Source organism: Mustela putorius, unplaced genomic scaffold (assembly GCF_011764305.1).
Source record: "Mustela putorius furo isolate JIRA1106 unplaced genomic scaffold, ASM1176430v1.1 tig00003858_pilon_pilon_pilon, whole genome shotgun sequence".
Classification (NCBI taxonomy): domain Eukaryota; kingdom Metazoa; phylum Chordata; class Mammalia; order Carnivora; family Mustelidae; genus Mustela; species Mustela putorius.
The window spans coordinates 5990267-6017315 of NW_025422010.1; the positions used below are offsets into that span (position 1 = coordinate 5990267).

The following is a 27049-nucleotide window of genomic DNA, read 5'->3' on the forward strand; positions in this document are numbered from 1 at the left end:
GCGTGCACACACACAGATACCATGATACAACATGAAAAAAGTTCTGGGTTACTAGGGTGATGTGCTGCATTACTCTAGTTCCTTTTTTTTTTTAAACGATTTTTTTTTTATTTATTTGAGAAAGAGAGAGCACAAGCAGGGAGGAGGGGTAGAGGGAGAGGGAGAAGCAGACTCCCTGCTGAGCAGGGAGCCCAATGCAGAGCTCCATCCCAGGACCCTGAGATCATGACCTGAGCTGATGGCAGATGCTTAACTAACTAAGCCACCTCAGCACCCCTAGTCTAGTTCCTCTGATTGAAAGGAACAAATGCATTTTGGGTGTAGTACCTCAAATAATGAGAAGTGAACTGTAAGAACACTTGGAAACAGTTAAGTGTAGCTTAGTCAGTTAAGTGTCCAACTCTTGATTTCAGCAGGTCATGATCTCAGGATTGTGAGATCCAGCCCCGGGTCAGGGTCTGTGCTCGGTGTGGCGCCTGCTTAAGATTCTTTCCCTCTCCTTCTGCCCCTCCCCTTCTAAAAGAATGGAAACAGAGAATTCTAGCTAAGATGTCAAACTTCAAAGGAATCCCAAAACTGCCAAGGTGCCAGCCACACAGAGATAGAAAGGCAGTTCTGGAACTAGAAGGTCTAAATCAGCTCTATGGACCTGCTGGAAACCAGCTGGAAGACTAGCTAACAGGAATGCTAACGAGCAGCAAAACTTACCAGATAAAAAGTACACTCACCAAGAAAATGTTGCCACTGAAGAGAGAAAAATTCTGGCCAACAGTATAGCTATAATAAATATTAAAACAAAACACAAAAAGGCACCTGGGTAGCTCAGTTGTTAAGTGTCCGCCTACAGCAGATACATCGGCTCTCTGCTCAGCAGAGCCTGTTTCTCCCTCTCCCTCTGCCTACCTCTCTGCCTACTTGTGTTCTTTCTGTGAAATAAATAAAATCTTAAAACAAAAAAAAACAAAAAACAGGGGCACCTGGGTGGCTCAGTTGGTTAAGGGGCTGCCTTCGGCTCAGGTCACTATCTTGTGGTCCTGGAATGGCGCCTCACATTGGGCTCCCTGATCAGCGGGGAATCTGCTTCTCCCTCTCCCTCTATCCCACCCCCAACTCAGGCACTCATGCTCTCTGTCTTTCTCAAATAAATAGTCTATAAAAAACAACAACAACAACAACAAGAAAACCTTAATGCAATACAAGTTGGTAGAAACCAGAGAAAAAGAATAAAAATATCACACTTGAAAAAAAAAAAATCACACTTATTTTACCATATTAAAAAAGTACAAGGAGAACTTCGATAAAAATAAATGAACACAAATCCAAAGTTGATATTGGCAGCGATAAAAAGCCTAACTGATGCTACAGAAGATCAGTGATGCAGATGATAAACACCCGAGCCACTACCCCACGGTACAGAGTAAATGTATAAAGAAATGAAAATTAGGGAAAAGAAAATCGTCATAAATGACCAGAGAATGGAGTGTCAACTAATGGGAAATCAAGGTTCTCAAGAGGAAAAGAGAATCGGTGGAACATGTCAACAATCAAAAGTAACAGAAAACAAAACTTCTTCCGCTGAAGAAATAACTATGTATACAGAGTTTACCATAATTCAGGAAAACCAACAAAGAAACTGACACAGGCATTTGAAGTTGACAAGGAAAAAAAGAGAAAGCTGTAGGGGAAGCTAAAACAGAGCTGGAAATGAGGCTTAGATGCAAATGCATACTCTGCCCCAGGGGAACAGATACACAGGATGGTGACATGATGGGAATGCTACACAGCAATGCACAAGAGCAGCTACTGGTACAGGCAACCACAGGATAAATCTCAGAAACCTGTCAAAGCGTTGGCAGCTAGACACAGAAAAATATATGATTCCACTCATATGAAATATAATAACAAAAACTAAACTATGACGATACAAGTGGGTGGCTGGGTGGGAGTGGGAGGAGGAGAATTGACTTGAAAAAGGCAAAGGGGGCACCTGGCTGGCTCAGTTGTTAAGCAACTGCCTTTGCTGAGGTCATGATCCTGGAGTCCCAGGATCAGTCCCACATTGGGCCCTCTGCTCAGCCCCTCGCCCCTCTCATGCTCTCTCTCTCAAATAAATAAAATCTTTAAAAAAGAAAAGAAAAAGGCAAAGGATTGTTAATGGAGGGACGTACATGTTTTATATATTCTAGGTGGTAATGTTTAAATAGGTATATATAAGTGTCAGAAACCCACTGAATGAAACCTCTAAGATCTGTGTATTTTACTGTATGTTAATTATACAACAGTAAAAATAAAATACAACAATGCATACTGCGAAATCCTAAAATTGAGTTAGGAGTGGGCCAAAAATCTGACAGGAAGCACGCTAGCAGACTAAACCACACCCCCAAATGATTCATGGATTAATCTACATGCCAGGGAGTGATGAAGAGATCTCAACTAGTATTTGTTTTGGTGGCTATGGCAGTAAAACACGTATGCCGAGCAACTCAGCAACACTCCCTCACTCTCACTGCATCTTCCCCTGCGATTTTAATTCAGAACACACTTACCCTCTTCTAAATTGGCCTTTTCTTTTTAAGCCCCGTTGTGTTGCCCCACGCTAAGAACTGGGGTTGCAGGTGCCTGGTTAGCTTACCCATGTGGAGAAAGCTTACCAATTCCATGGTCACTTTAGAAAGGTTAAATATTCAAAGTATCTGAACATATACCAAGTTCATGAGAAACGTTAGTATTCCCCTAATATTTCCTACACATAACAGATAAGTATATTTTCTTAGAAAGACAAAAAAAAAAAAAAGGCAGGTGAGTCCAAGAGTAATAAGACCAGCCAGCCAGCATTCTATCTCTGACCAAGGGCAGTGTGATGGAAAAAAATAATAATGTAAGGCTTTATATGAGAGTACTAATAGTTTTTATTAAATGCCTTCATATGTAATTAAAAAATACCAAAACCACAGAAAACAAGATGAAAACTGTAAAGTACGCACAGAAAAGGAGACCCTCTAAAAAACACTGCAAGGAGTGCAGAGATCAAAAATGTGAAATGCAAATAAGATGAAAGAGAAATTAAGAAAGAGCCAGAGCATTGTGGTGGTGGTGAAGTTCTGTGTCTCTGATTTGGTGGTGGTTACATGAATTCACACCTGTGATAAAATGACATCAAATTCTACCCACACATTCATTGTTCCACAAGTTTCTGGTGATGACACCCTGCTATAATTATGAGAGATGTAACCACTAGGGGAAACTGGTTTAAGTGGATATGGGAATCCCTCTATAATATCTTTGTAACTTCCTGTGATCTATAATTTTTCCACAGTAGTAAGTTCCTAAAGGATTAAAGAGAAAATAAATGCAGATGTCAAGCAAAATAGATCCCACATATGCATCACTAGAGTTCTGGGAGCAGTAAAGGGCTGGAGCAAATTTTCCTTCAATAAATAAATGCTTGAATTCCCATATTGAAGGGTATACTGTATGATGCAACAAAATAACCATGAAGAGTCAACACAGAGATACAGCCTAATAAAATTAAACTAGACTTGAAAGAGAGCATCTCTGGCATAAGCTTACAAAAAGACCAGGTCTGAAGCGGAAAGAAGTGGGGTGCCTCAGATTTCTCTCCTACATTCCACAGAAACAGTAAAGCATTCCACAGAAACAGTAAAGCAATTCCTACAAAAGACTTAGGGGAGGAAAACGTAAGCCAAAGATTTTAAACAAAGCCAAGCTATGCTTTCATTACAAAAGCCACAGGTTAACTGTGGAACATGAAAGAGCCTAGAGTACTGTTCCCTCCGTCATCTCAGCAAACTACCACAGGACCGACTTCCCTCAGTGGAGAGAGGAAACACCTGATGACTAGAAAAGAATGTACCTAACTACAGAATAAAAACTAAACAAGTGTAGGATACAGTGATGAATCAAAATGCAAATGAAATGCCAATGCAGAAATTATGTAACTAAAAAAAAAAAAGCAGAAAAGGAAAGAACATGAGAATAAGCTCCCTCATTTTCTCATTGGTGAAAAGGCTGTTATGGGTTGAGCTGTGTTTTCAAAAAAGCGTATGTTAAAGTATTAATCCCCAATACTTAAGAATGTGACTTTACTTGGAAATGGGGGTCACTGCAGATGTAATTAGTTAAAATGAGGTCATAGTGGAAGAGGCTGGACCCTTGATCCACTGTGAATGTAGAGGCAGAGATTAGAGTAATTCATCTAGAAACCAATGGATGCCTACAACCATCAGAAGCTGAAAGAGGTAAGGAAGGGTCCTCCCCTAAAAGCTTTAGTCTAAAGATTTTTTTTTTTTATTTGTAAGTAAACTCTACACCCAACAAGGGGCTGGAACTCACAATCCTGGGGTCAAGAGTTACATGCTTTATCAACTGAGCCAGCCAGGTGCCCCTCCCCTAAAAAGCTTCAGAGAGAACATGGCCCTGAACTTCTTGCCTACAGAGTATGAGGTAATACCTTTCTGTTGTGTTAAACTACCCAGTTTGTGGCACTTTGCTATGGCAGCCATGGGAAACTAACACAGGTGGGACTCAAAGAACATCATTTAAAAGCTGGCAAAACAAGTGGTTACCTTTGAGAAATGAACCTATAAATGATTATTTTTCTTCTCTACACTTTTTCCAATTTTCTTATACTGCACACATATTTTTATTTTTAAAGAAAAAGGAAAAAAAAAAGGTAAGCACCTACCCTGATAAACTTGTTCCAGAAATTTCACTAGGAGAAGAATGACTCAGTGGAGAAGAGGAAGGTCTGAAGCTATCCTGGTCATCCTCTGAGCTATGTCCACCATGCTCAGGAGAGTGATTTTTCAAATCTATCAGACAGGTGTTATTTTTTATGAGAACAACAAAAAAAATCACTTGTAATTTTGTGAACATGACCAATTACTTCAATACTTACCAACATTTTTAGGTGTGATTATGGAATGTTTTCCAAAAGTCACATGTTTTTCACCATTGCTTGCTTCACTAACACACTCATTTTGCCTCTGATTTTCTCTACTGTTTGGTATTTCTTCACAGTCTCCTGACAGCCAAACGGATGCTATCCTGTGGTTCGGTACTAATGAATACCTATTAGATGTTGGAGTGGATACTGAGGTGGCTGTTTCACAGTTACCAGTATCTGGTAATTTGTTGTCCATAGGATATGTCGTCACATCAACTATGGTACTTTCACTCTCTTTTCTATTTGTAAGAATTGAATTGGGACAGTTTGTTCTCAATGATTCTTGATTCTTGCTCTCTCTGTTTTCACCATAAACAGAAAATGCTTTATTTTCTTCTGGTTCCCTTATACTTATATTAGTGGCACCTAAGTCCACTGTATGGATGTCTTGTGTAGTCCGTTCTTTTGGCAAAGATGAATCCCACAGACCAGATGTACCAGCTCTTGAAAAGTTTTCTAGTCCACTTTCGTATCTACTGAATTCTGTTTTTTTAAGGTATTTCTCCATATCAAACATGCTGGATCCATTACTTTTTTCTGTATCATTAGGCAAGAAATGAGGCAGCATGGAACAGTCCTTTTGTTTATTATCTTCCTGAAAAGTCTTCTCTCTGGTTTTATTTGAAAGTGCCTTGATCATGGCAGCAAGCTGGGCAGGATCGGTACTTACCGACGCATCTGCAATGGCTGAAGCGATGGTGCTTATCCTAAGGACAGAATCATTGCCAGAAGGCGGCTTGCTTTTGTATCTTTGGGGTTGGCTACTCATGAAGAAACTGTCCTAGAAAGGAGAAAATTCACATCAGATAAATTTATCTCAGTTCCCATGGACATATACATATTAGTTTAATCTTTACATGTCACATAAAGTTTAACAGCAGCTAGAAATTAATGGTATACCAATTAAATATCCTAATTAAAAAACAGATAGCTGATATCAACTTTAATTACAGAGTACTGGGTTACTCACAAAATTGGATTATCAATTATTTTTGAAAAGTCTTCAGGAGTTGAATAGATGCTAAAGAGGAGTTAAAACTGAACCAGATGATAATTATTTTTTTATTTTTTTAAGATTTTATTTATTTATTTGACAGACAGAGATCACAAGTAGGCAGAGAGGCAGACAGAGAGAGAGAGAGGAGGAAGCAGGCTCCCCGCCAAGCAGAGAGCCTGATGTGGGGCTCGATCCCAGGACCCTGGGATCATGACCCAAGCTGAAGGCAGAGACTTCAACCCACTGAGCCACCTGGGCGCCCCCCAGATGATAATTTAAAACAAAAAATTAAGATATTGGGATTGAGAAACCTTTGAGCCATTGTGATTCCAAGTATAATTCTTGGTAATTTCATTCAGTTGTTAGAAATGAGGAACACTAACAGTCTCAGATCACTTTGATCCAGGTATTGGGATTGAGCTGATTGGAGCTGGGCCTCAGCCCTTATGAGAGCCAGCCTAATTTTGGTTCATCTTTTCTCCAAAGGTGTGTAGCCCTTTATGGTCTCATCCTAAAGCATGGTTGTTTACATGGTTAGGCTCTCATCATTGGTGGACACTGAACTCTGTTTTGATTCCCTCACTCCCATAAGAACACCTTTGCTAAGTTTCTTCTTAAAACTCTTATCCATAGCATCTTCTTGAAGCAACAGATCTCCACAGGAAAGAGTATCCTCAGTACTGGGATTCTTCCTTCTCTTGGATTCTTGGATTTTGGCCCAATATTTTTTTGTTCCTTTTTTTTTTTTTTTTAAGCTCTCCTGCGCCTTCTAAGAGATGCTTCTGGATACACTATCCAGTTCTAACAGTTGTCAGCCAGAGTTGGTTTGCATTGCTTAGTCTGCTATTACTGGAGCAGAAGTCTTAACTTGCATTTTTAAAATAATAAATAGGTTTATGTTTCTTTGCCGTGGCTTCCATTTCAGTTGTTTACCCATGGTTCCTATTTATGTCTTGCTAGTGTCCTCTTTCATGTCAGAAGCAAACACAAATCCTGTCTGGAAGACTGTATCTCCCATGGCCTCAAATTATTTCAGCGACTTTTCCTGTAAAAGGTTAAAAGCAAAATAGGAAAAGATACAACACGTAAACACTCAATAAACACTACAGAGTAAAAGCTGGTATCACCTATGTTAACATTGGACTCGACTTAAGGCATAAAGCGTAACCACAGACAAAGGCAGACATACACAATGACAGAAGGTCTGATTCATCAGAGAGAACAATTCTAATTTGTATGTACCCTAAAAACACAACTTCAAAATTTTTAAAGCAAATAATGCCAGATTCACAGTATGTAATAGACAAATCCATAATCACAGTGTGAGATTTTAATATCTAAATAACTGAAAGAACAAGTACAATATTCTTAATGATAGTTTCATCACTATGATTTAATAAATTTTCCTAAATAAAACATATAAAAGAGAGCAACCAAAGATCACACCACAGGCATTCCTGTCGTGTGCACAGAAGATATTTTCAAAAATGGAACAAATGTTGAGCCATACATCGTGTTTCAACAAACTTCAAAGGACTAAAACCTATCTTTCTCTGACTACAGTATAACAGGCCTAGAATCAATATTTAAAAATTTGGAAAACCCCTAAATGTTTGGAAACTAGGCAATACACTTGCATAACACAATGGACCAGAGAAATCAGAAAATATTTAAAATGGAATTATAAAGACAGTATGACTAGGGCACCTGGGTGGCTCAGTGGGTTAAAGCCTCTCTGCCTTCGGCTTGGGTCGTGATCCCAGGGTCCTGGGATCGAGCCCCACAAAGGGCTCTCTGCTCCGTGGGGAGCCTGCTTCCTCCTATCTCTCTCCCTGCCTCTCTGCCTACTTGTGATCTCTGTCAACTAAATAAATAAAATCTTAAGAAAAAAAAAAAAGAGAGTATGACTTAGCAAAATATATGTGATGTAAAAAATAGTACAGGATGCAACAAAATCCCTGCTCTCAGGGAAATTTATACCATTAGATGTTTATGTAAGAAAACCAGAAAGGCAGAAAAATTAAGCTTAACATTTATATCTAGAAGTTAGAAAAACAACAAATTAAATCCCCAGAAAATATAAGGAAGGAAATAAAGACCAAAAAATATGAATAGAAGATAGAGAATACATAAAATGAATGAATTAATAAAATTGAGAAATACCTGCTAAGAATGACTAAGAAAACAGAGGGAAAAGAGCCAATATATAACAAAGAAGATATTCCTTAAGAACCTAAAATATTAAACAATCACAAGAGGATATTACGGTCAATATTTGTCAATTTATACAGAGTGATAGATTTTCAAGTTTAGATGAAAGGTTGTAATTCCTAGGAACCTACAATTTATTAAAACTGACACAAGTTTTAAAGATCAGAATAGTCCTATAACTATTTCAGAAATCGAGGGGCACCTGGGTGGCCCAGTCAGTTAAGTGTCTGACTTCAGCTCAGATCATGATCCCGGGGTCCTTGGATCAGGCTCCCTGCTCAGTGGGACTCTGCTTGCTCCTCTCCTTGCCCTTTGCCCTTCACCCTGCTCATGCAGTTATGTGCTCTCTCTCTCAAATAAATAAAATCTTTAAAAAAAAAAAAAAACTGAGTGATTAAAAAGTATTAAAGAAAATTCCAGACTCTGAGGATTTCACTGATGTACACTACCAAAATCTAACAGCACCAATTTAAAATAAATAAATAAATAAAAATAAGAGTACCATTCTTCCACTCTTTGAGAAAAACAGAAAAAAAAAAAAAAATGAGATGATCAAAACCTTGATAACGAAACCAAAAAGGCATTCTGCTCACTCACAGACACACAGTCTAAATAGACCATAAGCAACGAATCCAACGATCTATAAAAAGGATAGGTGTATTCCAAGTATAGAAGAACAACAGAACATTTAAAAACTATTTCTTGTGATTCAACACATTACCAGAAAAAAAGAAAGCTGATGCTTACCTTGACAGATGCAAAAAAGCATTTGACAAGATTCAACCTCCTTACAAGTTAAAAACAAAGCAAATTAGCCAACAAGTATCAGAAGGGATTTTTAAAAACTGATAATAAATAAAAAACTACAGCACCCATCTAATTTACCTTTTTCTTCCAAATTTTAAAATTCTAGTTAGTTAACAGACGGTGTAATACTGGTCTCAGGAGTGGAATGCAGTGATTCATCACTTACATATAAACACCCAGTGCTCATCATAACAAGTGCCCTTCTTAATGCCCATCACCCACCCACATCCCTCCATCAACTCTCAGTTCGTTCTCTATAGGTAAGAGGCTCTTATGTTTTGCCTTTCTCTTTTTTTCACCCGTGTTCATCTGTTTTGTTTCTTAAATTCTACATATGAGTAAAGTCACATGGTATTTGTCTTTCTCTGATTTATTTGGCTTAGCATAATACGCTCTAGCTCCATTCATCGATACAAATGACAAGATCTCTGATGGCTGAGTAATCGTCTATTTTAGATATACACCACATCTTCTTTATCCATCCATCAGTCAATGGACACTTAGGCTCTTTCTGTAGTTTAGCTATTGCTAAACTATTTAGCTATTGCTAATGCTGCTATAACCACTGGGGGCCATGTGCCCCTTCGAATTTGTATTTTTGTATCCTTTGGGTAAATACCTAGTAGTAGTACAATTGCTGGGTCATTGGGTAGCTCTATTTTTAACATTTTGGGGAACCTCCATACTGTTTTCCAGAGTGGCTGCATCCATTTGCATTCCCACCAACAGTGTAAGAGTGTTCCCCTTTCTCCACATCCTCACCAACATCTATTGTCTCCTGTGTTGTTCATTTTAGCCGTTCTGACAGGTGTGAGGTGGTAGCTCATCTTGGTTTTGATTTGTGATTCCCTGATGATGAGTGATATTGAGCGTCTTTTCATGTGTCTGTTAGCCATCTGGATGCATTCTTTGGAAAAAAGTCTATTCATGTCTTCTGCCCATTTCTTAACTAGATTATTCGGTTTTGGGGTGTTGAGTTTGATCAGTTATTTATAGATTTTGGATACTAGCTCTTTATCAGGTATGTTGTTTGCAAATATCTTCTCCCATTCTGTAGGTTGCCCTTTAGTTGCGTTGTTTCCTTCGCTGTGCAGAAGCTTTCTATCTTGGTTAAGTCCCAATAGTTCATTTTTCCTTTTGTTTCTCTTGCTTCAGGCAACATGTCTAGTGAGAAGTTGCTACGGCTAAGGTCGGAGATGTTCTTGCCTATGTTCTCCTCTAGGACTTTGATGGTTTCCTGTCTCACCTTTAGGTCTTTCATCCATCTTGAATTTATTTTTGTGTATGGTGTAACAAAGTGGTCCAGTTTCATTCTTCTCCGTGTTGCTGTCCAGTTTTCCCAACACCGTTTATTGAAGAGACTGTCTTTTTCAAGATTTGTAGAAGATTAGTCAACCACATAGTAGCTCACATCCAATTTAAAAATAAAATACTGAAGAGCTTTCCTGCCCTGTCAGGAAACCCCAACATCATTACTTCTTCTTCAACACTGCTCTGAAGTATAATCAGGTAGGCCAGTCAAAGAAATTGAAGGTATCAAAATCAGAAAGGAACAAAACTATTGTTCTCAGAAGATAAAACTGCATATATAGAAAATACGAGTAATTATTAGAGTTAATAGTAAATTGAGCATGGTCACTACATGTAAGTTGAGTATTTGAAAAAACATGTATTTCTGTTTAGCCAAAAAAAGGAAGAGTGAAGCTAAGAAAGGCAGTATTAAAACACTGTTTCAACAAGTTAGAAAGAAATCCAAATGATGCACAGTCATCTCTGCACGCCCACAAAACAATCATAAAATACAGAGAAAAATTAAAATCTAAGTGGAAGGTATAAAATTTTCATGAATTGTAAGATTCAGAATTATAAAGGTGTCAAGCTGACTGTTTGACAGATTAAATGGAACACCAGTTAAAAGCCCAACAGTACTACCGGCTGGTTTGCTGAAGGTGGCAAAGTGATTTTAAAATATATATGGAAATGCAAATGGCCAAGAATAGTCAAGATACTTTACAAGAAAAATAAGGTAACAAGACTTACAAAGCCACAGTGTCATATTGACATAAGACCCCAAATGTCCAAAGGACATGTCTAATGGGCTTAATGCAGGGTATTCATATAATAGAATACTACATATAGTAATAAAAATGAGCTTCTTCTTATACTTAAAAGAGGTGCATCTAGCAAACACAAGTGAAAAATAAATCTAAGAAAAAGAATACATGGTACATGATTTCTTATAAATAAAGTTCAAAAGCAGGGAAAATTAATAGCACATAGAAGGAGAAGTGCTCAGGAGGAGAAAAAAAAAGTGGTTTCTGAGCTACTACTGATGTTCTTTCTCGACCTAGGGGTATGCATGGGTAAGCTGTGGTAATTCACTGACTGTAAGGTTGTTTTATAAATAAATTTATGTATCCTTATTATGTTTAGTATGTACATATGTACTTGGCATGCATATTTATTATACATGGACTAAAATATTTATGAAAATTCAAAGGACATTTATAACAAAACTGAATCCAAAAAAACCCAACAAATATTATACTGTATATATTTTTCACATGTGACCTTATGTTGATCTTATACAAGAACTATGACAATGCAGTTTCAGTTTTTCTCTATGGAAAGCTCAAGATACCTCTGTTTTGCTGTTAGAGGCAGTTAATGTCACATCACTTTCATCCACTTGTGAAATACTCTCCAGTTCTTCAGCCTGAAGTGTAACTGATCCTTCACTTAGCTGTGCTTTTAAGTCTCCTGTAGAAAATAAACAATAATTCAACTTACATCTATAGACTACCTCACAGAAACAATCTGTGGGATAAGGACCACTCAGCGTGACTAACTGCCAAGGAAGTCTTTGGACCTCAATTTGAGTTTGCCAAGTTTCAACTTTAGATTGTGGATTTTAATCTCTCCCTTTCAAGTACTGACAAACTCATTTAATATTTTCAGCTTTAAACATTTCACAAATATACAATAAGCTGAATTCAAAAATGAGAACTTCTTGGGACACTAGGTGGCTCAGCTGGTTGAGCATCTGACTCTTGGTTTCAGCTCAAGTCATGGTCTCAGGGTTGTGAGATCAAGTCCAATGTCAGGCTCTCCACTGAGTGTGGACCCTGCCTGAGATTCTCTCTCTCTCCCTCTGTCTCTCTCTGCCCCTCCCCTGCTGCTCATGCACACACTTGCTCTAAAAATGAATAAAAATTAAAATGAGCCCTCTTTACAATAATAGAAAATCAACTAATTTTATATCTAATCTCTTCATCCCAACTCCTCCACTGGATATAGGCTCTTTTTTTTTTTTTTAAGATTTTATTTATTTATTTGACAGACAGAGATCACAAGCAGACAGAGAGGCAGGCAGAGAGAGAAGGGAGGAAGCAGGCTCCCCGCCGAGCAGAGAGCCTGACGTGGGGCTCGATCCCAGGACTCTGGGATCATGACCTAAGCCGAAGGCAGCGGCTTAACCCACTGAGCCACCCAGGCGCCCCTAGATATAAGCTCTTTAAGGACTGGAGCAAATCTTGTACAATTTTATATACGTAGCACCAGGCACTGTACTAACAAAAAGTAGCTGTTCAGTAATTGTATGTTATTACTGATAAAGTCTGATTTTAAATATTTATCATGGAGGGGTGCTTGGATGGTTCATTTCGTTAAGCATCCAACTCTTGATTTTGGCTCAGGTCAAGATCTCAGGGTCATGAGCTCAAGCCCCACATCAGGTTCCACACTCAGCAGGGAGTCTGTTGGAGATTCTCTCTCTCCCTCTATCCCACCACCTCCTAAGATAAATAAATAAATCTTTACAAAAAATATTTATCATAGATACTTGTCATACTTAGACTACTATGGTCCAAATCTCAAAATATCATTTTAACCAAAAGTCTAATTAAGTTCATCAACTCAGTAGTTGAATAGACCAAAATTAACTAACCCATTTGAACTAACCCATTAAACAAAAGATGTATTTCATTTACTTTGTTTTTTACAAAAGGATTTAGGTGGGTTTTGGTTGACTTGTTTCCACTTTTGACTAAAAAAGGCAATATGGGTTATATAAGAATAGAATCTGTAACAAATACTGAAAAAATTCAAAACAACATATACATTTTCACTCATTAATACGATCACAGAACCACTAACTTATAGTTTAAAAAAAGGTTACTAAAAACTCCTTCATTTAATCCATTACCTGAAAATATATCATGCTTAAGATGAGCCATTTCTTTTTCCAAATTACTTCCTGATACATCAGATTTTCTTATGAGAGCAACAGGTTCTCTCTTCTCTGGTGATCTAATAAAATAACCAAATGATGGCTACAAAATAAACATGTGAGTTATTTCCTGAATTTTTAACTGCTCTGAGAAATTCTAGACTATTTTATTTTACTATTGGTAACCTAGCTAAATTACTTCAACAAAATAATTGTTCTTTTCATTTAAACTCAACTAGAGATAAATTTTAAAAGTCTAGTTTTATTTACTTACTGCCATATTCAATCATCAAACTAATACTGTCAGATATGCTGCTTTTACTAAAAAATCCAAATTCAAACCACCCAGGAAAGACATTTCATTCCTTCAGGAATTATTATGGAGTAGCTGCTGTGTCAGTCACTGTTTATAATCAGTGTGATATATCAATGAGATAAAAGATAGAATGTCCTGCCTTCTTAAAACTTGTAAGTATAAGGGTATTTATTTTATACAATACATCCACAAAAATCTGTATTAAGATTAGTTGGGGGTGGGGGGAAGATTAGGTATGTTCCTAGCACCTGGAAGAAAGTGCTAAGGAGCAAGGAATTCCCACTTGTCTTTCTTATACAACTTTGACATGTCAGACCTGAAATGTAAATTCATTAAATGCACTCAATTTTCAATTGAGCTTCACCTGGGAATTTTTTCCCTTGATCCAGTAACTTGAATGCAAGTAACATTTCATAATTTAAACCAAAACAAAAATTCTAAATGATAGATGTATTTTTCCACGATCCAGTGCTTTGTTTGTTCAGTAAGGATTTCATTTAATCTTCAACTTCTCTTATAACGTCAAATTAAAACAAAAAATCTGTCTCTCCAAAGCACTTATTTTCATTTTTTAATTCACTGCGCAGACAGGAATGTATAGGGATGGGATGTGTCAGCGAACCCCAACATCATCACTCCTCTTTAACACTGCTTTGAGGTGTAATCAGGTAGGCCAGTCAAAGTAACTGAAGATACCAAATGCAGGTACCAGTTCAAATCAAATTTAAGTCCTGTATCTGGACTTTGAGTTCTAACACCATGGCTATTATTTCAAATTATATTTAGTAAAATCCAGTTTTAATACCACTCCCTCCAATAACCCAACTCTCCTATAAAGAATTTATCAAGCCTTTTGACTCGACCTCTGAAAGGAATCTTGAATCCTTGATTTTTCTGGGTCTATACTATAATTCTAGACACCGGCCTTCACATCTCTTCCCAAGTATGAACCCTCTGCCTGTTGCTATTCCTCTTGCCCCTCTCCACCCAGGTTCCTTATACAGTAGCATCATGTCACACTTGGAGATGGCGCCGGCACCACGACAAAGCTGCTTCCTGCCTCCAAGCATTTCTTCCCAATTAATTTCAGATGAACCCAAGTCCTACAATGACCCCTCATGATCTGGTCCTGGTATTTTTCTACCACTGAACCATCCTACCCTCTCCCTTCCCCCATTTACATCAGCTCCCCTGGCCTGCTTTCCAAGCCTCCACATAGATGATTGCCCTTTCCTGAGAGCACTCTGCCTCCAGATCTTTTGGCAGCCTCCTCCTTCCCATCATTTAGGTCCCAGTTCAATGCCATCTCCTCAGAGGTTGGTCGCCCTGACCACCGCAGCTAAAGCAACTTCTTTTTATTCACCCCATGTTCCAAAATGCATTGTTTAGGCACCACACGCACTGCTCCATGTAATACGTGCCCTCCATAATTCCCACCACAGGCTCACCCAACCTCCCATCCTCCTCCCCTCCAAAACCCTCAGTTTGTTTCTCAGAGTCCACAGTTTCTCATGGTTTGTCTCCCCCATTCTTCATAGAACTATTATTGCTTACATTTTCAAATTTTTACATGTATTACAGCTTATTAAACAAAAACTTTCCTATATTCCAAAACATGTTTTCAGGTAAAAGTTTAAAAAATAATCAATCTTAAAATTCTTCCCGTCAACCAATGATATAACAATAGCAATATCAACTAACAGGTATTGAACACCTGCTGCAAGTTAGTGTTGGTGCTAAGTGCTTTATGTGTCCCATCACACTTAATTCTTATGAAACCCTATAAAATAGCACTCCATTTTAAAAACTGGAAAATTAAGGCACAGATGAGTTAAATAAATTGCTCCATGTCACAGAAGGAGTTAAAAGATAGAACCAGGACTGGAGTCAGGGTCTGACCGACTATAAAACCCGAGCTGTCTACCACAATTCTATCATATGCCTATTCTGTCCCTGCTGTAAAGATACTATGCTATAGTTAATATCATCATAACATTCAAAATATAAGGGCTGGTGAATTAATTCAACCATTTTCAGCACATATCATACTTACTCTTTTCACATTGTAACCACCACCAAGGCAACCAAGAGCTTCAGATCTTTGAGCAAAGAACTCTCCTAAAGATAGGCGTAAATAACTGGCATCATCTTTGTCCAAATCTGATGTGCTAAGTGATTTCCTCAACAAATTATAATTAATTGAAGTTCCCCAAGATGTATCCCCTAGTGCAGCTGAAGTGTTCTGGGCATCTATATTTTCTTCCTAGGGAGAAAGTTATTGTTTCATTTTACTTCCCCATCAAGGCTTCCTTCTGTTCTTCTAATATGCAAAAATAAGAAAATTTAACTAAGAAAATTTAAACATCTTCATTTTAAAAAAATCAGGACAAAATCAAGCTTAAATAGCTAATAATAAGGTAATCAATATATTCAATTTGTTTAAATAGCATTACTTCATTTTAAAACATGGTTAAAAACTATGGTAAGATCTTTAAAGCCTATTAAGGTGAGTCTAAGTAAACTGAACTTATTTAGTATGCAGTTATTTTTAATTAATAATTGAGAGCATGACTAAAAAAGAAATTGTGTAAACATGAGAAAGCAAGATATAATTCTATACAAACTATGTATCTATCCAGAAAGAATATAGGTAAAATTTTGAACTTTGGTTAATCCCAATAAAATACGAACCTGCATAAATTGATGCTCTTTATTAAATTCTTCTTCATCTTGGTCAATCAAATCCAGGGCTTCAGCTTAAAAAAGAATTAGTTTATATAATTAAATTATACTAATGCCTAATTAAAAACTAGCAGATATTGAAAACTTAGTTAGGAAAATGAAACAGTAAAGAAATAACTGAGAAAAGTATATGAAAGCTTTCATCATATAACTGATGTATCTATTTTAAGTATGTTAAGTCTCTGGTTCTTAAACTTTTAGTAATGAACACTCCACTGTTAATGATTTTATCAGTTACTAACTTGTCCTAACTTGCTAAAGGGCCCTTACAATGTAAGCTTATCTGTAAAAGATGCACTTTAATTTTAGCTTTTGAAGATTTTGGCACAACTGACTTAAAGTACTCCAGGAATACCTGTGAAATTTTATCTGGAAACAGCACAACAGGAAGTCACCCTATAAACTTGTAGTGAAGAGGTCTGCTGGGATGCCCAACCACCTGTTTGCTCAGGACTGTCTCAGTGTTAGAAAGGAAAGCCCCACATCCCAGCAAACCCCAAAGGCTGGACAAACTAAAACAAGCGGTCATCCAAAATCTGCCCTCAAAGTCCCTACTGAGCAACTCAGTTTACCTTAGGGAAATGAACGGGCCTGAACACCTTAAATCTCTAAGTCAAATCCACAAACTAAAATGCCTCAGAGGCCAGAAGTGGATGAGCATAAAGGTCCAGGTGTGACATGGCAGGAAGTGATGGGATAGTGGCAAACTAGAAAGCACATGATCCTGCTCAAGTCATTGAAAGAGAAAAGAATTTTAAACATGTTGACTAATCAGACAGTCTGCAGGCTCTCCGCCTACCTGCTACCCACTCTGGGTCTGTGCCTGGTACTTTGGGAGACTGGCTGAAACAGGAAGCTGTATGCAACCCAGAAGAGACAGTCTACCATGGCCCAAACAAGAGGTATCCCCCTCTCTCATTAGCTCATTAGGAGCTAATCAGATCCAAACGGCTTTTTGGAAACCCTTACAGTTCAACATTAACATCCTGAGAAACATAATGAGAATAGAAATAGACTTATTTCCAGGGCGCCTGGGTGGCTCAGTGGGTTAAAGCCTCTGCCATCGGCTCAGGTCATGATCCCAGGGTCCTGGGATTGAGCACCACATCAGGCTCTCTGCTCAGCGGGGAGCCTGCTTCCTCCTCTCTCTCTGCCTGTCTCTCTGCCTACTTGTAATCTCTGTCTGTCAAATAAAATAATAAAAATCTTAAGAAATAGACTATTTCCAATCAGGAAAAAAAGAACACCAGAGATAGCTCAGGTCCTTACTTGATGGGATAGTGGGGATTTTTTTTTTTTTTTGTAAAGATTTATTTATCAGAGAGAGAGTGCGCATGCACACAAGCAGGCAGAGTGGCAGGCAGAGGCGGAGAGATGGGCAGGCTCCCTGCTGTGCCAGTAGTTCCATGCAGGACTTGATCCCAGGACCCTGGGATCACTACCTGAGCCGAAGGCAGTGGCTTAACTGACTGAGCCACCCAGGCATCCCAGATAGTGGGGGTTCTTTACTTTGTGAACCCATCATTTCTTATGTAAACATATTCTTAACCTATGAATGGGCATCAGGAGAACAATGAAACTCTCAAATCACATTAGAGATACAATCTTTCACGTAAAGACTTTTCTATGAGGATTCTCTGTGATGCCCATGACTCAAAGAGTTAAAAGCCACTGCCCTAAAATGTGAAAACATCAACCAACCATCTCTAAAAGCCAAGGGAGGGGAAGTAGGAAATCAGACCACTAAGAAGATAACCCAGAAAGACTTCATTTACTTCACTGCAATAAATATCGAGTGTTTTTCTGTGGTGCATGGGTGGCTTAGTTGCTTAAGCAGCTGCCTTTGGCTGCATCATGATCTCAGGGTCCTAGGATCGAGCCCCACATCAGGCTCTCTGCTCACCAGGGAGTCTGTTTCTCACTCTCTGTTTATACTCTCCCCACCCCTCTCTCAAATAAATAAATAAAATCTTTTTAAAAAATAAAATGTTTCTCAAATCATTAACTAAACAGTTCCAACTGATATTTGTTAGATTCTGAAGTACTTTCTTCTCCAAACTTTAACAGATTCTTCCATTCAAGAAAAATCTACAGTAATATTGCTACTCTGTATGCTCACCAGAAAATCAGTCAGCAATTACGAGAAAAAAGAACTTCATTTTTTATAAGAATCTATACCCACTTCTTTGCCAAATATAAAATAGTCCTTTCAAATATCTCCTGAATGCTTCCACTGTTAAATTTTGAAGCAGGCCATATACCCCAGCCCTCCAGCCAGTTTTAATCCTACGCCATAAGCACAAGTGATACAGTGACTCAGATGCATGGAGCTGTCAGAGAGGGGGCAGAGCAGAAATGGAGCAGAGGGTGCCATATCTCTTATTTTCTGAATAAAGTTTATTAAGTAGATAAATTTTCATTTTGAATGACTTTGACATTATGAAATTACACTTTGGTCCAACCTTCCTCTTCTGAATTATCTCTTCTTATGTTTTAAAAATTCCCTTCCCCTTTCCTATAAAAATGCTTCCCCTGCATTTATGCTCCCCTGATGCTGATTTCCCTTGACCTAGTTCATCCTTTCTTTCCTTCCATCACACTTTTCCCCACAGTATTCCATAATCATTTTCCCCATTTCTTCACCACTCATCCTTTCCAACCTGGCCTTTGTTCATTCCCTGATCACAAGGATGGTTTCATTAAACTTCTTTTATCTATTTTAGTTTTCCGTGAATAGTAACACACCCACATAATTCAAAATGCAATGGTACCCATATACATGTTATGCTTCAACAAAGAATTTTTAGAAGTTAACCAAAGACATAAAAGGGAATATGGCACTGAAAAGTCTCCCCCTTATCCCTGACCCTACATCCCACATCTCCAAAAGCAACCAATATATAAAGTACCCCTGATACCACGATTTGAATCTATTTGATTTCTGAGTTCAGTAATTGGGGATTCCTTGCAATCCATTTCTTTCACTTTCAAAAAAATCTTGGCCACCATATGTATTTATGAATACATGTGTGTCCTTCTCCCTTCCACCTTTTTACATAAATGTCAAAATATTTTATGTGCGTTTCTATGTCTTAGAATTTAAACTATTTCAGTGATTATTCCACATTAGTACCTAAAGAGCCTCTTTCCATTTTTTTAATGACCACAATGTATTTTCCTTATATAGATGCACCTTATTTAATTAGTTCCCTATTTTCTACAACCATATTGCTTCCAATCTTTTGTTATTATAAACAATATGTATTCACATACCATTTCTGCAAGCATATCTGAAGAATAAATGCCCAGCAGAACCCCTTGGTTACAGGGTATATACATTTATAATTTTGCCAGATGCTTTAATACTTCCCTACCTACATAAATATTACATAAATACTACAGTACCTTTTCCCTCACACTCTTGCCAATATAGTTTTATTACCAAACTACTGGATCACTGCCAAAAAAATAATGGAAAAATAGTATCGTGGAGTAGTTTCTTTCCATGAATAAATTCCATTAACTTTTTTTGAACATTTAACAACCATTTTCATTTCCTTTTCTCTAATTTGTCTGTTTATATCTTCTGCCTAATTCTACACTGAGAAGCTGGTCTTTTTCTTACTATTTATTAGAACACTTTATACATTAGGAAAACAGGCCTTTAACCCATAACAGGAATGCAAATATATTTCTCAGTCTGATCACTAATTTTTAAAAATTGCTGACCAAAGCATAATACATATATATATATGTGTGTGTATATATATATATATATATATGAAAAGTATTTATGTGTACAATTCAATGAACACATTTGTGTGGCTAGATTAACACCCTAGGTCAAGAGAGATAACATTGCTAGCACCCCCAAAAGGCCAATCAAGCTTCCTTCCAGTTACTACATTCCCATCAGAGGGTAACCAGTATCCTTACTTCTTACTTCAGAGAGCAGGGTACATTTTGAAATATATACAGAGAGATTTATATAGCATGTACTCTTATTTTGCATTATTTCATTCATTATGCTTGTGAAATTCATCCCCGCTGCTACAAGTAGCTACACAGCATTCATTTCCATTGCTACATAGCATTCCAATGTGTGAATAAACACCATCCATTGTATCATTAATGAGAATCTGGGAGTTTCTAATTTGGAGTTAATCATATAGTGCCGCTGTAAATACTTTAGTCTTTTGGTGAAGAGTACCTCTATACATTGGGTATATACTCTGGTGTAGAATTACTGGGGGCCCTAAAGTATGAAGTTCATAAAGTTTACCTTCAAAAGCTCCTGTTAGACAAATTTCCCAAATGGTTCTATCACTTTATACTCCCACCAGTTACACATGAAAATTCCATGACCACTGACTTTTAAGTGATACAATCGCTATCCACTGTCCAGTCTGTACCCTCTTGTTCTTTCTAAATCAAGATATTGTTGAGCAAGCTCGAACTGTAACTTAATTTCCAGTTTCTGGCTCACACTTCCCACCTCAAATTATAATCATTCAAAATTCTACAGTTTCTTCTGATTTTCCCACCTCAGTTCATGGTACTTCCATTTTCTCAAGTAACTCTAACCACAAACCTCAATCTTTTCTTGCCTCTCTCTCTACTGAAATCCAGTCACCAAATCCTAACCATTTTATTTCCAAGTCTTTCAATCTCTACTTGCTTTTCATTCTCACTGTGACACCTAGATTTCTCCAACATCCTGAGAAATTTCCCAGTCAACTGACCATTGCTGCCAGAAGACAACTCACAAAGGAAGTTGGACACTGAAGTCTGCAGTGGCTCCCTATTGCTTATCACACAAGCCTCAACTCAGACACGGCAGTCAAAGCTCAACTCTATTTTACTTGGCCCTACTCTACCTCTCCAGCTTCACCTCTTCATCTCTTACTACTCTCCTCTTCCCATACCTTGTCATAAATGCTAGCTACATTGGACTATTTACCACTCTCAAAACACACCCAGACTTCCTCATTTGATTCTCTTTAATTGGGTTTTCTATCCATTTGGAATTTCTCATGCCCTGAAGCATTTACCTTTTGAAACTCTTACCTCAAAAGCTACTACCTCCTACGTGAAATCCGTCACCCATTCATGCAAAAGTTATTTTTCCTCTAAATTCCCAAAACCATTTGGTTTGTGTCTCTTATGCTGCTAATTACTGTTTTATTCTTACCTTTTCCCCCTTTAGCTGATGGACATGGAAAAATACCTTATGTGTCTCTATCTTCCACATCATTACATGGTTAGGAGGAGCTCAGGACAAGCAGTAGTCAGAATGACTTCTTCCTGAGGTATGTTCTGAGACTATTAAAAATACGACTAGAGGGGCGCCTGGGTGGCTCAGTGGGTTAAAGCCTCTGTCTTCGGCTCAGGTCATGATCCCAGCATCCTGGGATCGAGCCCCACATCGGGCTCTCTGCTCAGCAGGGAGCCTGCTTCCTCCTCTCTCTCTGCCTGCCTCTCTGCTTACTTGTGGTCTCTGTCTGTCAAATAAATAAATAAAATCTTTAAAAAAAAAAAAATACGACTAGGCTTGACAGGCCACTGAATGCCTTTCTTTATCGCAGGTTTACAGATGCTCAGGGGCTGGAGGCCTCAGTGGCACAACACCTCCACAGACTAAGGCTCAAAATGTAATTTGTTCTGCAGACTTAAACTGGTTTTTCCTTTCACAGTCAGAGATAATCAACAAACCTAGCTGATATTCCTAATGCTCTCATTCTTTGAGATTTATGTTTTCCGTCACTTTTCTCCCATCATTTCCACATTTCTTAAGTTTAACACCAAAATGGATAGGACTTTGTAACTGCTCATTTTTCAGAGGATATTTCTTTTGTTCAGGACAGAATTTTAAAAGTGAAAATGTACAGCTTGAGGTCCCTTCCAACTCTGCAAGATGGAAGTTTTAAACTAATGTGAAAGAATGATAGCCTGACTCACTGTCCTTGTTTAAGGAAAAGGCTCAGCTCATTCTATAATGATTAGCACTGGCTAATTCAAGACTTTGTTCCTATAAAAACTACTGATAAGCTCAGTATTACAGCTGACCCTTGAACAACATGGGTTTGAACCCACACAGGTCCACTTAACAAAGATTTTTTTTTTCTTTGATCAATATAGTATAGTGCTATGAATGTATTCTCTCCCTTATGATTTTAACTTTTTCTTCCTCTAGCTCACCCTACTATAAGAATACAGTATATAATGCATGTAACATGTAAAACAGGTGTTAATTGTTTATGTTACTGCTTAAGGCTTCTGGTAAACAGTAGGCTGTAAGTAATTAAGATTTTGGGAAGTCAAAAGCTATATACAGATTTGAAATATGCAGGGAGTTGGTGCCCCTTAATCCCCATATTGCTCAAGGCTCAAATGTATAGTCCAAAAACGATTTGATATGGCTAATCTATATATAGAGTAATCTCAGAATACCATGAAGAACAATGAAAATGGTACAATAAAGTGGTTATCAATACACTTACAACCAGATCTGAAGTCTTCAATCATCTCGTCAGTTAGAGACATACTTAAAATTTGTTCTTTATTAAAAGATGTATAATATGCAAGGTCAGTGACCCATCTGCCCTCTTCGTTCTGATAGACAACATTTTGTGGTAGATCTGTTTCTAAAAAATTCCAAAAATATCCAATCACATATGAAATAAAATGATGTAATATTCTAAACAATTTTACTTTGTTGACTTATCTTAGATATCAACAGTATTGCAATCTGCCCAAAACTAGTTAGAAAAAAGAAAATCCATTTCCACAAAAGAAAAATTCTCTTATGGTGGATAAGCCAGCCTTAACACAGAAAAGATCTGTAATGGAGAACCAGTGGCAAAAGGAAAAACTGAGACTTAGAGTAGTATACTTCCACTAGATCTGTGAATAAATATACAATTTCTAATCCATAAGACACAAAATTCTAATACAAAAGATTAGGCAAGTTCCACTTGAAAACATATTCTATTCAAAATGTATAAACATTTTATACATTTCTTAACTTTTATTTTTTTTAAAAAACTACTTACGCTCTTTGCTCTTTTCAACAGACTTGTAATATTCACATGTTCGCCTTTCACTAGTTGGTGACCGAAGACTATCAGTGTAATTAATTTCACTGTCATTAATAGACTTCAAAGATGCTACGTCCACATATTTTTGAATGGACACTTCAGGAGTTTCAGTGTCTAAACATTTATCCACAGGCAAAACTGTTTCTGAATCAGATCCCAAATGCTTATCTTGATGAAGAGACCTGGCCTCCAGCTTCAAAGAGTCCATTAAATCAAAATCACCTTTACTGGCATTTGTGTCATGAAAATAGACAGGGTTAAGTTTCACATTAGGAGCCTGGATAGTCTTCACAGGAATTTCTTCTCTTTCACTTTCCTTTAAAAATGTATAACAGAGTAGCCATTAGTTTTGTTTTTCATAATTTATTCTAAAACTTTATGGGAAAAATTTATGTAGTAGACATAAATGATTATTATATGAAGCATCAGACTACAAGGAATTCATTCTACTCTTTTAGACTATATGTAAACAAATTTTAAGCAATATACCATTCTACTCTTTTAGACTATATGTAAACAAATTTTAAGCAATATACCAGAACCATGATGTGGTCATTATGAACATTTATCAACAGATTCAGATACCAAAAGTAAGTCCAACATGTTCATTATATTACAGGATGTAAGAAATATCACTTTAATTTTTAAAATTACCACCAGAACTCTCAACAAGGATGACAAGCCCATTAACGTAACCTAACTCATAAGTACGATTAACATCCCTTGAAAAGATATATTAACACCTTTCAGAAATAATCCCATTTACAGTTACACCAAAAAAACCATAAGATACCTAGGAATAAACCTAACCAATGAGGTAAAAGAAGAACTGTACTCTGAAAACTACAAAACACTTATAAAAGACATGGAAGAGGACACAAAGAAATGGGAAAGCATTCCATGCTCATGGGTTGAAAGAACTAACATTGTTAAAATGTCTATACTACCCAAGGCAATCTATACAATCAATGAAATCCCTATGAAAAATACCATCAGCAATTTTCAGAGTTAGAACAAACAATCCTAGAACTTATATGGAACCACAAAGGACCCCAAGTAGACAAAGCGATCCTGAAAAAGAAAAGAAAAGCTGGAGGCATCACAATTCCGGACTTCAAACTATATTACAAAGCTGTAGTCATCAAGACAGTATGGTACTGGCACAAAAACAGACACACAGTTCAATGGAATAGAACAGAAAACCCAGAAATGGACCCACAACTATATAGTGAACTAATCTTCCACAAAACAGGAAAGAATATCCAATGGAAAAAGTCTCTTCAACAAAGGGTGTTGGGAAAACTGGACAGCAACACGCAGAAGAATGAAACGGGGCCACTTTCTTACACCACACACAAAAATAAATTCAAGATGGATGAAAGACATAAAGGTGAGACAGGAAACCATCAAAGTCCTAGAGGAGAACAGAGGCAGGAACATCTCCGACCTCAGCCGTAGCAACTTCTCACTAGACACGTTGCCTGAAGCAAGGGAAACAAAAGCAAAAATAAACTATTGGGACTTCACCAAGATAGAAAGATCTGTACAGGGAAGGAAACAATCAACAAAACTAAAAGGCAACCTACAGAATGGGAGAAGATATTTGCAAATGACATATTGGATAAAGGGCTAGTATCCCAAATCTATAAAGAACTGAACAAACTCAACACCCAAAAACCAAATAATCCAGTTAAGAAATGGGTAGGAGACATGAATAAACTTTTTCTAAAGAAGGCATCCAGATGGCTAACAGGCACATGAAAAGATGCTCAAAATCACTCATCATCTGGGAAATACAAATCAAAACCAAGATATGCTACCACCTCACACCTGTCAGACTGGCTAAAATGAACAACACAGGAGACAACAGATGTTGGCGAGGATGCGGAGAAAGGGGAACACTCTTACACTGTTGGTGGGAATGCAAATGGATGCAGCCACTCTGGAAAACAGTATGGAGGTGCCTCAAAAAATTAAAAATAGAGGGGCACTTGGGTGGCTCAGTCAGTTAAGCCCGACTCTTGACTTAGGCTCAGGTCATGACCTCACAGTTGTGGGACTGAGCCCCACATCAGTCTCCATGCTCAGCATGGCATCCGCTTGAGATTCTTCTTACCCTTACCTCTGCCCACACGCCCTCCCCCACTCACCATTTCTCTCAAAATAAATAAAATCTTTGAAGAAAAAAAGTTAAAAATAGAACTACCCTACAACCCCGTAATTAGACTACTAAATATTTACCCAAAGCACACAAAAATACAGATTAAAAAGGGGTACATGCACCCGATGTTTATAGCAGCATTACCAACAACAGCCAAACTATGGAAAGAGCTCAAGTGTCCATCGACTAGTAAATGGATAAAGATGTGGTACGTACATTATTTTTACACACACACATACACACACACACACAGAGGAATTTATTTTTTTTTAAAGATTTTATTTATTTATTTGACAGACAAAGAGAGATCACAAGCAGGCAGAGAGGCAGGCAGAGAGGCAGGCAGAGAGGGAGGGAGAAGAAGGCTCCCTACTGAGCAGAGAGCCCGATGTGGGGCTTGATCCCAGGACCCTGAGATCATGACCTGAGCTGAAGGCAGAGGCTTAACCCACTGAGACACCCAGGGGCCCCCACATAGAGGAATATTATTCAGCCATTAAAAGAATAAAATTTTGCCATTTGTAATGATGTGCATGAAGCTACAGTGCATTATGCTAAGTAAGTCAAAGAAAGACAAATACCATATGATTTCAGTCATATGTGGAATTTAGGAAACAAAACAGATGAACATATCAGAGTAGGGAAAAAGAGTGGCAGCAGAGGGGAAGCAAAACATAAGATCTTCTTAACAATAGAGAAAAAACAGGGTTGCAGGAGGGAGGTGGGTGGGGGATGGGCTAAATGGGTGATGGCATTAAGAAGGGCACTTGTTATGATGTGCATTGGGTGTTATATTAAGTGATGAACCACTGCATTCTACTCCTGAAACCAATATTGCTCTATATGTTAACTAGAATTTCAATACAAATTTGGGAGGGGGAACAAAATACCATTTAACAGGAGTAAAACAGCATATACTACAGACATCCATGAGATGTCCCATAACAACTGCATCAGACATGGCAAATTAAGCCAGCACCTCAAAACCATGCTCTTTCCTAATTGGCATTTCTTATTCTTTCCTAGAATAACTACTGCTGAAAAAGGGCCCAAGTGCTTAGAAAACTCTTCTCAGACATTCAGCTACCATCATAATGTCAAGTCCCCATAAAGCATGTTAAGAGTCATCTTTCCTGTTACAAGATGTATGATGACAAAAACAGTCTTACAAAGTTCTTTAAAGTTAAAATACTAAAAGCAGGTAGTTCTACATAAAGGAAAAGATGCTGACTTTGAAAAAAAAGCCATAGGTTTAAATCCTAGTGCCAACACTTATTAAATGAGTAATCTCCCAATAATGTTATACAAAAAATAAGCTTACATTTATCCTACCTTACATCAAAATAAATCCCAGATGGCTTAAACATTCGAAAGCAAAAGTGCCAGGAGAAAATACAGATGAATAACCTTATACTTTTTAGTAGATAACATCTATGTATAACACTCTTGTGAGTTAAAAATTTCCCAGTCTTGGGGCGCCTGGGTGGCTCAGTGGGTTAAGCCGCTGCCTTCGGCTCAGGT

At 37.7% G+C, this 27049-nt stretch overlaps 1 protein-coding gene across 7 annotated transcripts in view; it reads right to left on the minus strand.

Annotated features, from left to right (window-relative positions):
* Nucleotides 1-27049, minus strand: part of CEP192 (centrosomal protein 192) — a 123942-nt gene that overhangs the window by 53234 nt on the left and 43659 nt on the right. For all 7 annotated transcript variants that reach the window (XM_045065349.1, XM_045065350.1, XM_045065348.1 and 4 more), the window contains 8 exons: nt 23323-23683; nt 22771-22914; nt 16220-16284; nt 15582-15791; nt 13189-13315; nt 11626-11744; nt 4922-5750; nt 4709-4835 (listed from right to left, as the gene is read on the minus strand). In XM_045065349.1, the coding sequence (XP_044921284.1) occupies nt 4709-4835; nt 4922-5750; nt 11626-11744; nt 13189-13315; nt 15582-15791; nt 16220-16284; nt 22771-22914; nt 23323-23683 (1982 nt within the window). The remainder of the gene's footprint in view (nt 1-4708; nt 4836-4921; nt 5751-11625; nt 11745-13188; nt 13316-15581; nt 15792-16219; nt 16285-22770; nt 22915-23322; nt 23684-27049) is intronic.